The following is a 13281-nucleotide window of genomic DNA, read 5'->3' on the forward strand; positions in this document are numbered from 1 at the left end:
CCCGCAGGGCTGCGAAAAGTAAAGGCAGCCGGCAACGCGGGGGGAATCGCGAATCGATCGGCCACAGTAGTTGAAATCCTAAAGCGCTCCAACTTACCCAAAATATGACATTGAAGCCAAATATGAAATATTTGATGCAACAACTGACTTCAGGACCCTTGTAGTGCTTCCCGGACATCCTCTGGGTTCATGAAGACACTTGCCCCGGCAGCCCGAGTTTGGAGCCCCGCAGCCCCGGTGCTCGGAGCAGCCCGGCCAGGAGCGGGGACTCGGGGATGCCACTCGGGGCCGCGGCGCGGTGGCCCGGGCTGAGCCGCGCGGGGACCGCCCGGCGGAGAGCGGCTCCCGCACCTCCAGCCCCTAGCACGCCGAGGCCGCCGGAGTCGGGGTGGCCGCGAGCGGGCTAGGAATCCGCGCGCTGCAAGCCCGACACTCGCCGAAGGTGGCCCCGAGCACTCGGCGAGCGCCCGCGTCCGTCCGCCAGACGATCTGGCCGTCGGTCCGTCTACCGGCTTCAGGCAAACGCGGCCGCAGCCGATGCTGCTGGAGACACTACTCGCCCGCCTGCTGGCTGGCGCGCGCCCGCCCACCCCTCGCTCCGCCCGCCGCTCGCTCCACCCGCTCCCCCGGCAGCTCCTCCGCGGGCCGCCTGCAGCTCCGCCTGCCGCCCGAGCCTCGGTGCGTCCCGCGCGCGCGCACGGGCTCGGGCGCTCCCGGGTGGCCGTGGCACCACGTAGCCGCGCCACCTCCTCCTTCCACCTTCTCGGCTCCGCCCGCTCCCTTTCTCCCCGCCCCTTCTCTGGCAGCCTGGAGCGCCAACGACCCCCCAGCGCGGCAGCGGGGTAGTTCGGAAGGACAGCGGGCGGAAGGAAGGAGGGAGGGAGCCAGGGAGAACGCCGATTGGAAGCAGGTTGGCGGAGTGACCGCAATTGATGAGCGGCGGGTCCGATCTCTCTCCGCCTCCCGCACCAACAGACAGCTCCTGGAGGGACACTGGGGCAAGGGTCGCTCCGGAGCAAGAGGGCTGGGTGAGTGGGGATCCTGCGAGCCCCCCGCCCTGGGACAAGCCCCCCTTGGGTGTAACCACATTCATATTCCCTCTTCCATCACCAGGTTATGTTGCAAGAGAAGGCACCGAGCTGCTGCGCCGACGACGAAAGGGGTCGTAGACTTTTCTGGGGGCAGAGGAAGAAGGTAGGGTGTTGGGGAATGGGGAGAAAAAGAGAGACGGGAAATGGGGGGAGCGAATTAAGAGGGTTGCAAAGGAAAGTCTCCTGAATCCCAGTGTGGCTCCAGACCAACCTCCCCACCTGCTGAAGAAATGAGCTTCATCCTAGAAATGGGGATGAAAAGGGGAGATGGTCCAAAGGAGTCCTGACCCGGGATACGACCCTCCCCTAGGATCTGTTGCAACAACACAAACCCAGACAGCTAATGCCCCCACCGCACGGAATAGTGCTGAAGAAATTTAACTGGTTCCTAACTCTTAAAAAGGGATCCAGGAGTTCCAGAACGGTCTGGGGGGTTGGAATAGGGTTTATAGATCATGAATCATTAAGCTTTTGACCTCTAGGGAAGGATAGAACGCGTGGCTGGAAATTGTTTCAAAGCCCTACCTGAGAAAGTGTTGCGTCTCCATCCTCCTCCTGGAGCATTTTCATAGGTGCTAGCAAGCAGATACCAGTATCTCATGTAAGAAGGATGAAGAACAGCTGTTTTGTTTTTCATTTGTTGGTTTGTTTGTTTTTTGGAGAGTAAGCTTCAAAAAAAAGCTAGAAAGAGAGATGAGATCAGGAAAATTTTCCGGAAGGACCTCGTGTAACATGGTTCTGGGCACAGAAATCTGCTTGTTTCCTAAGCATCCCAGGTGATACTTAAGTAAGCTTAAGTTTGAGAACCTTTGGCAAAGGGAAACCTACTTAACCACCTCTCACCTTTCTCAAAAACTGGCTAGCTAATTGACAACCTCCAGCTTTGGAGGGGCAAGGCGTTACTTTTTCTTGGAATAAACCACGCTTTGAAGTAGGCTTGGCGTTCAGGGGGATTGAGGCTACATTGAGGTCATAGATAGGAGCCATGGTATCCACAAATGTGGGAGAGCCAGGAAATCCTACCCATTCAATACCACAGAACTATGACACTGGCTAACTGTGGCTGAAATAACCAGACTTTTGGATGAAATAACCCTTTCTCCCTCAAAAGTGCCTTCCACAAAACACACAGCGTCCTACCACCAATCTGATAGGCTTCAGAGGTAAGGTCTGCATTCAGCAGCAGATTCCCTAATAACTAGAAAGCACTAACAAGCTTTACCTAATTGTAATAGTTTAATTCTTGCTATATATAAATAGAACAGTTGCTGCAGATTCCTGGATGTCAGAAGAAAGGTCTGTCTTAAGCTGATGTGACACAATTCAGAAAAGGACTAGACATTAGGTCCAACTGATGACTGAGTTGATCCCTAAGCAAGATTTATCTTTGAAATAAAAATCAACAGAGAGGGTAAAGTTCAGATTACTCTTTGGTAATTTGGCGGGGGTGGGGGGGAGACTAGTTGAATTCTCATTTCATATATCACAAATAAGTTCTAGGAGGATCAATGAGTTAAATGTATTTTCTAAAGCAAACCGGAAGAATAGAATACTTATTAAACCTCTGGCTAGAAGTATTTCTCAATTTAGAAGCGGTAGAAGGAATGATCAATGGATATGACTCGGTAATATCTTAAAACTTATATGTGTCAAACTTTTTTTAAAAAAGGCAACCTAAACCAGGAAAATAATATATTGACAGCAAAAACCTTTTTAAAAATCTGAATATCTATATGGCTTATACAGCTAAAGTAAAATATAGAGTCTCAATGATTGAGTATAAACAGAAAACAAGCCACATGCAAAGAAATTGAATTGTAATAAATATATGGTGAAAATTAATCTTACTAGTAATCAGAAATAGACATTAAAACACATTAATGATAAAGATACAAAGATCATGAGCACCAGTTTGCTCATATACTGCTGGTGTTGTTATGAAATTATATCGTCCATTTGGAAAGCATTTTTGGCTGTTACAGGTCAGAGTAGTCTTTACATTTTGACACAGCAGTACCATTTCTGGGAATCCAGCCAAAGAAATACTCCAAAATAGTCACACACACACCCCAAAAAAAAAACTTGTATACTGAAAGTTGTACACCATAGCATTATTTATATTGATGACTTGGCCACGAGTTGCAGATCCTAGAGTAGGGCTCCTTGTAGCCACCATCCCTGTTCTCAGCCTATGCACATGGCATTCCAGGTCTGAGGCTAAAGCACTCTCCCTGCCCTTTGTCTGTGAACTGCTTCCTCTTTTTTATCTTCAATACTTTGATCAGCTTTTTCAAGGCCCCCTCTTTTGTCCCCTGAACACCCTCTTCCATTCTTCCATTTGGGCACTTGGAGACTACCTGTAATCACTTGGTTGTTTTTTTTTTTTGTCATTGTTGTTTTGTCTTTTTTTTATTATTATTATTTCCACTTCTCTTTTATTGGATCATGATTTCTTTTTTTTTTTTTTTTTTTTTAATGGAGGGCACAGCTCATAGTCGCCCGTGTGGGGATCGAACCGGCAATTTTGGTTTTATTAGCACCACACTCTAACCAACTGAGCTAACTGGCCACTCCTGTAAATCACTCGTTTACCTGTTCTTCTCCTCCACTCTACTGTGACTCCTTCAAGGGTGTGGTCTGTCTCTCTTTAATCTTAGAATCACTGGTGCCTTGCTAATGTGGCAGGTGCTTGGTAAATATTTATAAAGGAATGGATGAATCACTTACTCAAACATTTTACAGACATCAAGGATGATAATTATAAAGAGTATGTGGCAATGTGTGAATACATTATAATGTTAAATTGTAAAGGCACTATATATGGAATTATCTTAAAGTAATATTGTTAAATGAAAAAAATCAAGGTGCAAAACAATATGCACAGTAGGGTACCATTTTGTAAAAAAAAAAGAAAAAATGCATGTTGGCAACAGAAAGTGGAAATTTTATATACACATACACTTCCTTGTTAATGGGTAGGCTATCAGTAGATGAAAATAAAGAACACTGGTAATAGTAGTTGGGGGTGAGTTGGGCAGACTGGAAGACTAAAAGAGATGGATGGGAAGGAGACCTGATTTATTTTTTAATTACCCTTTTGTTTGTTTTCAAAATCTGTACCATGTACATAATATACCCATTCTGAAAAATAAATCACTCTTGGGGTGGCCGGTTAGCTCAGTCGGTTAGAACATGGTACTAATAACACCATGACAAGGTTGCTGGTTCAATCCTGGAATGGGCCACTGTGAGCTGCACCCTCCTTAAAAAACAACAGAAAAATAAATCACCCTACAAGCTTGTATGCAATTACAAGGAAAAAATGTTAGGAATTAATTCTGGCCAAATAGTAACAGTTAGATTGTGGTATTGTGTCTGATTTGGGTTTCATGTTTCCAGTTTCCAATTTTTTTTTAATGTGGTTATATTGCTTTTACAATTATGAAGACAGAATTATCAACAAAGACATAAACTAGAAACTAAGTAATCACATTTACTTCATCACAACTCCATGACTCAATGAATTCTGGTCTATTTTAAGGAGAAAAAAAGTGAGTAATTTTCTCCCTGGAGACTCTTATGGCCATCTCCTTCATAATTCTGAGATTGAAAAATGGTTAATAAGTTTCATTACTGAAAAGCTAATCAGTCTTGCAAATGGCAATAAGAACAGGTAAAGCATGCTTTTCTAATAGTTGCCTAGATGAACAGCAAGATATGACAACAACATTTTAACCTAAGACACCAAATTTAATGAGCTTGTCTGTCTCTGTTTCACTCTTCCCACCCACTCTTCTGTCTCCTTCCTCTCTCTTTCTCTTTCACCATCTCTCTGTTCCTCCAGTCCTGTATTTTTTCTTTTCCTTCTCTGTAACCAGCACTGCTGATTGCCTACACACCTCCATGGTCTCCGTCCTCTCAGAACCCTGGTGCTGTTCCAATGTCCCCCTCTTTTAACAGCTTTGGGAAGACAAGCCCAGCTCCAGTGCGTGAGTGGCTCTTGCCAACTGTTTGGTTCAGAAATGGGCATGTGATACAATTCTGGCCAATGAGAAATGAGGAGAAGCTGCTAGGGGTTTCCTCACATCTAAGAAGGGGTTTCTTTTTGGCTTTGGATTTAAGTTCATGACATTGTTGCATGGCTGACTTAAGCCTACCTCAGGACTTCCTGTCATGAGAGAATTTGCTTGGTTAAGGCACAGTAAGAGGTTTTCCATTGCAAACAGCTGGCTGAAAATATCCTGACTTATATACTCTCCCAATGTTCTCCCCCGACCCTTTGATTTTTTTCTTCTTCTTGAATCACCACCAGTGTTTTCACCTTTCTCTCAGCACCACTCTTTTTATTTTACTTTTCCCTCCCTTCTCCTCTCTCCCCCAACTGTTCCTGTCTCTCTTGAACAATACAGGGGAAACCTTTAGCATTGTCTGGCCAGCACACACCCACCCCTTTCTCTCAGACTTTCTCAACCATAAAGTGCTTCCCCACCTCCAACCCAATGTGTACATCACAGTTGACAGGCCTGGATGGATCTAGGCGGGGACGCCTGAGAGCCTGTCTCACTGGAGATGGGATTCGGTAACAAAGCAATCCTGCAAGTGGCTGAAATAGAGGCAATGTTTTTAGGAGAGCTGGGGGCCTGTGTTTCCAGGAGGAAGCCAGACACTCTGTCTCTCTCTACAGAAAGAGGAAGGAAGCATAAACACCAGAGAGAAGCAGCAGCAGAGTCTGTGATAGCGTGGGCCGTACAAATGGTTGTGCATTTTGTGCTCTAAAAGGCTCCTGGCCCTGCTAAAGACATTCTACTTCCGGATTTCTCCAAGAAGACCCTGTCCTCGAGGTTTATGAGACTTGAAGATAGAATTCTTCCATCACATCCCATTTTGGCTTTAACGACTTTGAAGTGGGTGTCTCACATTTGCAAATCAAAGAACCTTGATTAACACAACAGGTCATCCCCCCTCAAAAATGAAATGACATTTTTTTAATTGGCCATAATATAAAATTAAAGTGTATTTTTTGTGAGAATTAATGAATTAAATATTGTGCCTACTGTTCCTTAGTTGAAAAGTGAGTACATTCAAATGTTATATTTCTGTAAAAAAAATTTTATTTCTGTAAAAAAACAGGATCAGCACCACCCTCATACCCCTCTTGCCCCATGCTCACACATACCCATTAAAGAAGCTTTCAAGGCCCCAAGAAGAACATAAAAAGAAAGTGTATCTCTTATAAATATGATTACACAAGCATATATGGAATACAGTTGTTTCACTTTTAAAAATCAATTATAATTGTTTGCGTAATAAAATGAATTCTATCTGTAACAAAATATGACAGGGCAGGCATTGATATTTATTTTATTCTGCCTTTTTTTGGAAATAGCACCTCAATTTCCTCCCACTATGGACATAGTCATCTAGGCCCGTGAATCAAGATGCCTCACCTTACCAGAGACAAGTGCATGACACAGTTTGGCCAATCAGAAGCTCTCTTGATGTTACTGAGAAGAGGGAATAAAAGACCAAAAACCACCTGAAGTTTGTTGATTGCAGCCTCTAGACAAGCCTGAGGATGCCCTTGAGACCTCCTGGTTCTTTTGCCCTCTCTCTAGTTCCTTCAGCTAGTTTATTTCTTTCCAGTGAATTTCCTTTCTGATTAAATTAGTCAATGCCTGTTTTTATGGCTTAGACCAAAAAATTCCTAATCAATATTATGTGAGCTTTAAAAACTGTACTTCCAAAGAGAAATGTTAATTTTCTGGTTTCAAAAGTAAGTTACTCTCATTATACAGTATCTAGAAAACATTTTTAAAGAATCACCCATGACAACATTTACAAAGAAACTACTGTCATTATTTTGATATATTTCATTCATTAATAAATATTTTTATGTTATTTACCTCATTCTTCAGAGAAAACAACTTAAAACTATTACATTTTCCACTTTCCAGTGCCCAAAAACAGCACAGAGAAATCCTCCATTAGAACAGAAGCAAGTCCATTTCAATTTCCAGGCTGTGGTTATCGGCCAAGATTCTAACCTCGGGCAGCAGGATGGCTCAGTTGGTTAGAGCGCAAACTCTTAACAACAGGGTTGCCGGTTCAATTCCCACATGAAATGGTGGGCTGTGCCCCCTGGAACTAAAGATTGAAAACAGTGCCTGGACTTGGAGCTGAGCTGTGCCCTCCACAACTAGATTGAAGGACAATGACTTGACGTGGAGCTGATGGGTCCTAAAAACACACTGTTCCCCAATATTCCCCAATAAAAATTAAAAAATAAACAAATAAAAATAATTTTTTTAAAAAAAGATTCTAACCTCATCATCCCATACCTCTAGTCCTGAGTGTTTTCCGTTTCCACCATATATCAGTCTTTTGTTTCCATTCTTATGAGGCAAACATGCCTTCATGCTTCCTTACATTCCTAAGTCACTCCTACCTCCAAACAATCTCTAAATGCTATTGCCACCCCACAAACTCCACCCTTACATCCATCACCAAATCAAATTATTTTGCAGTTAAGTATAATTCAACTCCTTATGAAATCTGCCCCCATTTAACATGAGGCATGCTAATCATATCCAGTAACTCTCTCTTTCACCACACAGTTTCTTTTAAAAACCTTCTTAAACCATTGCTTCTGCGATATATCGCTTTCCAAGAGAACTGTAATTGGTGGAACATTGAACTGAAGATTCAGAAACAAGGAAGAGAAGTAGATTCATCAGTTATCATTTTAGGCTTTATTATGCATAATCAGTTGATTCAATAACAAATATTTATTGAGCACATCTCCCATTAAAGCACCTGTGTTTACAGGTCCTGCCCTAAGAATGCAACTGGAACTAATAGTGGTTTAAGAATATAAGTCAGAAGGGATGAAGTGCTACAATTCCAACAAAGTGCAATATTTGTACAGCAAACGATCAGAATGGAATCATGAAAAAACACTTCTTCTAGTTCTAATTTTTCTCTTCTTTTTCTTTCCTATAGTAGTAACATTAAAGTACAATTACTAGAAATAAAAACTAGTTACATTGATCAGGACTGAATGTCTTACATTGGAATCATTTAGTTGAATGAGGTCAAGATTGCAAAAAAATATTTTTTAAGTTTACACTTCACCACATTGTACAGCTACTGTGAAAAACAGTTCAGCAGTTCCTCAAAACATTAAAAAGAATTACCATATGATTCAGTAATTCTATTCCTAGATGTATATTCCAAATAATTGAAAGCAGGGACCCAAACAGATAACGTGTATAGTAATGCTCATAGAGGCACAAGAGCCAAAAGGTGGAAACAAGCCAAGTGTCCATCAACGGATGAATGGATAAATAAAATGTGGTGTATATTATTCAACCTTAAAAAGGAAGGAAATTCTGACACATGCTACAACATGGATGAAACTTGAAAACACTATGCTAAGTGAAATAGCCTTACACAAAAGGACAGAGACTGTATGATTCCACTTATATGAAGTACCGAGAACATAGAGACCGAAAGTGGAATAGAGGTTAGCAAGGACTGACGAGCAGGGGAATTGGGAGTTTTTGTTTAATAGGTAGAGTTTCTGTTTGGGATGATGAAAATTTTCCAGAAATTGATAGTGGTAATGGTTGTGAATACTTAGGATCACTGAACTGAACACTTAAAAATGGTTAAAATGGTAAATTTTGTTATGTCTATTATACCACAATAAATAAGTCTACACTTACAACAAAAAATAAATTAACTGGGTTCACAATAAATACTGTTGACAGAATGAATGACAAGGCAAAAAAATAGCGTGCAGAACTTTTCATTTTTTACAAGTATGGAAAGCATATTAAACCATCTGCTGATTAAAATATGCATGTTTTGACTTGCACATGAATTAAATTAACATATAAATTCAGTGTCTCATATCACTAGATTCACATTGGCTATAGCCAATGTTATTTTCCGTGTCTCTTCAAATTCATCAATTCCAGTAACATAATTATTAGGCATAAAACACTCAGTAAAAATGTATAACTAAAAGCTAACTTTTATTTTATTTCAATTAGATGATTGTTTATCCTCCAAAAATAAAATAAAGGCATAAGATCATTGAAAATCTAAATTGAAAGGGATAAGATCATTGAAAATCAAATTTGCTCTATAATATCTAATATCACCATGGTAAACTAAAATTTGAGGTACAGAATAGGAACTATTGTCCCTCACTATGATAAATTGGAATTGACCAAATAATATATATATATATATACACACACACACACACACACACACATATGTATATATATATGTGTGTATATATATATATATATATATATATATATATATATATGCAGAACCCTAGCACCTTGCTGCCCTATATAGCCTCAGAAAGGTGCAGTTTTCCAAGTTGCAGCCTCTATAGCTCCAGCTTCTATGTGCCCTTCTGCTACTGCTAGTCCATCACCACCTTCTTCTCTCCAAGACCCTATCTGGAGCAAAGAAGACTCCATGAAGTAGTGAAACAACTCTGTATACTGTTACACTAATGAACCAGGAGGAAGAACAGATCCAAACTGCAAACCTAGGTTAGATGCAACACCAGGTCTGGGCCAAGACCATTAAGAGGGGCTCGAATCTCTACTACTAAGAGATATCCTGTCCCTTCCTCTTAACTCCTCAGTCCCTCAAGATTTACCACCACCTGGAGCACCTCTCTAGGACCAAGAATGTAGCTTGGATAGAATTTCTAGCACCCAGCCTCCTCTTGCACCCTGCTATTGATACACCTCTGGCACCATATGAATGCCCAGTACTTTGGTCATTGGGTCCTCCCAGGACTGCTGGCACCAAGCCTATGAGAAAAACAGGAGTCTTTCTAGAGCCATGTTTTCTAGCCTTGTCTGCTAATAAGAATCATCTAGGGATGCTGATGTAATCACAGATTCCCAGGGCCCTTCCCTGGGAATATTTTGTAGGTCTCTTTGGGGTTTGGGGGGTCTAGAATGAGCTACCCCAAGATATGCCTCAGTGGTATGCAGATTACTTTGAGCTAAAGGCAATTTTAGTGTTAGGTTCAAGAGAAACTTCTGCCCCTCCCTTTAAACTACCTAAAAGTATTTGAATTAGAGGCCTTGCTCATAAGAGATTATCAGAGATAATGTCTTTTGACCTATCTATCGGGCAGGGCAAACTACTAATTACCGAACATCTGCTCTTCTTATCATCCTGCAATGACCTCATCCCTAGCTCAGGGTGTCTTACATACCTCAATCCCCCTTTCTGTCTCTGAACCTCTCATGTATGCGGGGTCTCTGACACGCTCAAGTATATGGGGTTCCCATGCACACAACATTAAATTTGATTTTCTCTTGTCAATGTGTCTCCTGTTGATGTGATTATTCGGCCAGCCAAAAGAACCAGAAGAGGGAAAAGGAACTTTCCCCCTTCCTCACAGGGTCCAAGAATCTGAATTTTTAAAACTGCCCAGGTGATGCTCTTCATCAAGGAATTTTGGGAAATATTGAAATCAAGCACTCTTCAAAGTGTTCCTGGAGTGTCCCAGGAGGGAAAGTTGCCCTGCATAGATTCAAGCCTTGCTATCTACAGAGATAATGAAGGGGAGTGTGCTCTGTACACTAGGGAGTCTGTAAATCCAAGGCATGTTGTCATTATGATGATTATATACCTTTAGCCACAGCCACCAGGACAATACACACAGCCGGGGTGTGCTTCTCAACACATAGGGCCAAGTGACCAGCCACGTCTTTGAGGTCCCAGAAGACAGAGGAGGTTGAGGAGGGGGCCAAAGACAGAGGAGAGAGGGAGAGGAATAGCAAAGGCTGGAATCTGGAAGTTAGACATTTTTTTGTTTGTTTGTCTTTTTAAGGAGGGTGCAGCTCACAGTGGCCCATGTGGGGATCGAACCGGCAGCCATGGTGTTATCAGCACCACGCTCTAACCAACTGAGCTAACGGGCCACCCCTGGAATCTGGAAATTAATACATATGTATTTCAATTCACAGCTGCTGTGGCTGCTGATATAAATCAAAGGAAGGAGAGAGCTTGAGGGGGAGAAATGTAAACAGCATGAATTTTTAGATATTAAAAACTGAATGTGTTAGCTGAATCATTCATTTATTGAACTTGCAATTTTATTTGTTAGTATTACTATGTGAATGAAAGTGAGACACAACTAGGTGCTAAGACAAGCATCTGTCTGGTAGGCTGTCATACAAAGTAGTTTTAGTGTGTTTTAGTCATCTACATGAAATTGCCACAGCTAGGGAAAAGTTTCTATCCTGGCGATTTTGCTGCTGACTTACCATAAATTAAAGACAGATGCAGTTAGAGTGTGGTCTTCCTCCACAGACCCAAAGACCAGGCCATTCCGTACAATACTTGTTAGGTAGAAGTTAGAAAATGCAGAAGGAGGACGGGTGGGAGGGGGTCCATAATGCCTACAGATAAAGCTCATAACTAGCTTTGATTAAATGCCTCCAGCCACATATCTGTTTTTACAAGAACAGATGACAAGAGGTGGTCTGGATCTGAGTCAACAGACCCCCACCCATCTTAGGAGGTCACGCCCTCCTGGGGAAGAGCATGCACCACTTTTCCCACCAAAGCAATATGTAACTCCCTCACCCCACCCAGCAAACTAGAAGTCCTTGGGACAAGGGCTCTCTCTGGCTCTAGAGCCCTCTCTGACACTCGCACTCTCTTCCCCTTTCTTGCTCCCTCTTTCTCTCTCTCTCTCCTTTTGTCCTTCTCCCTCTCGCCCCCTCTCTCCCTCTTCCCCTCCTGGGCTAGGCCCATTCTCTTCCCTGAGAATGTATCACTAATACTGGGGACCTAGGCTTCTCTCTCTCTTTCTCCCCACCTTGGCTAGCCCCCTTCCCTTCCCTGAGAAGTATCACTAATAAACCCTGTTTGCATGTTAATGAGCTTGCTGAACTTTGATTCTTCACTGTGTCTGCAAGAACCGAGACTCCTGTAACATACTGATGAAAATTCGCAATGATGCCAGAAATGTATATTCTTGTAGGGTGCTGGGAGATAATTTAGCGATAACAACCCCTCTTTTTGAAGCTTGAACAAGAAGCTGTGAGTTAAATAGTAGCCTGCAGACTCACCTGGCAATAAGAAAAAGAAAATCGTGCTCCAAATCTCCTTAAAAAGATCTTTTGTAACTGACTATGTTTCTGCATAGTGACAGAAATGGATTGGCTTTTTATGATCCCCTCTAAAGCCATGATTATATAACTAAATATAAGCAACTCAACTCGGCAAAGGAACATTGTACAAATAAATAGCATAAATGAGAAGAGCAGTTAAATCTCCTAGATGCAATTGTTTTCTGAGTAAATTATAAAAGACAAAGGAATTCTAGGTTAACTCAGCAATGTGTTTTAGCCTCTTTAGAAGTTGTGGCTGCTTCCATTGTGACAAACATTCCCAAGCAGTTAGTTGAGCTGCAGCCAGGAGATGGCTTTGGGATAATTAGGAAGTATATTAGATGCCAAAAACACGTTAAATGCCAAATATGCCACAAAGTTAGCCTCCTTTGACAGTCACAAAAACATGCAAGACACTTCACAATTCTCACTTTCAATTATAATTCCTTAGGTCTCATTACTTTTTCCTCAGATATGCATAAGACAAAGTTTTTTCACGCCCATCCTGCTGATAAAATTTCAATCACTAAAACTTTCCCTTTAAAACTAACAAGGCTTTTTATCTCCCCGAGTTGGCCAGATAATGATTTTGCGGGCCACTCAGAATTACCAGAGAGAGCTGAAAGTGGAGCAGCACAGACAAATGAGATCCCTGTAGATAAACCACGTAATTCAGGGCAGTCAGGAGTTGCAGCCTCTTCCCTCACTTAACCTTGTACCAAAGCTACTGTGGGTAATTTAATTCCCTGTGCACCTTTCTCTGTCAGAATGGAAAGTGGATTTTAGGGAGATGTTAGGTCCAGGGGATGGCAATACCCTGTGAAAGAAGGAAAACTGTTTAAGGACTTAGGAGATCTATCCTAACTCAGAACGATTCATTACTCCACTATTCAAAACCTTCCTTTCCTTACCTGAAAGGGAGGAGGTTAGACTGAACCTGTGAGACAGAAATTCTCATCTGGAAGAACTCTCCAAAGTCCCTGCTTTGGGCAAGTGGGAAAGTAACTGGGTTCAATGCTGTGGTTCTC

At 42.2% G+C, this 13281-nt stretch overlaps 2 protein-coding genes and 1 non-coding gene across 4 annotated transcripts in view; 1 reads left to right on the top strand and 2 right to left on the bottom strand.

Moving 5' to 3' along the window:
* The window catches only part of TSPAN5 (tetraspanin 5), a 166523-nt gene extending 165843 nt beyond the window's left edge, over positions 1 to 680 (bottom strand). Inside the window, exon 1 of one of the 2 annotated variants that reach the window (XR_016018923.1) lies at positions 98 to 611. Coding sequence is in view for 1 of the 2 variants with exons in the window: in XM_019741139.3 (XP_019596698.1) it covers positions 98 to 178 (81 nt within the window). In the remaining variant the exon portion in view is untranslated. Of the gene's footprint in view, positions 1 to 97 lie in introns of both variants that reach the window. The other variant, XM_019741139.3, reaches the window with a different exon arrangement.
* Positions 190 to 6471, top strand: LOC141569996 (uncharacterized). Its single transcript, XM_074324805.2, has 4 exons — positions 190 to 237; positions 365 to 1028; positions 1114 to 1194; positions 5776 to 6471. Exons 1-3 carry the CDS (start codon positions 190 to 192, stop codon positions 1167 to 1169), a joined length of 768 nt encoding a protein of 255 aa, XP_074180906.2. The 3' UTR covers positions 1170 to 1194; positions 5776 to 6471.
* A 4511-nt stretch (positions 6472 to 10982) lies between these two features.
* Positions 10983 to 11056, bottom strand: TRNAI-GAU (transfer RNA isoleucine (anticodon GAU)). Its single transcript has one exon. It is a non-coding gene; the product is annotated as a tRNA-Ile (tRNA).
* Between the last annotated feature and the right edge of the window lie 2225 nt (positions 11057 to 13281).

The sequence above is a fragment of the Rhinolophus sinicus genome, chromosome 1 (assembly GCF_057876585.1).
Source record: "Rhinolophus sinicus isolate RSI-liver-muscle chromosome 1, RSI-T2T, whole genome shotgun sequence".
Taxonomy (NCBI): domain Eukaryota; kingdom Metazoa; phylum Chordata; class Mammalia; order Chiroptera; family Rhinolophidae; genus Rhinolophus; species Rhinolophus sinicus.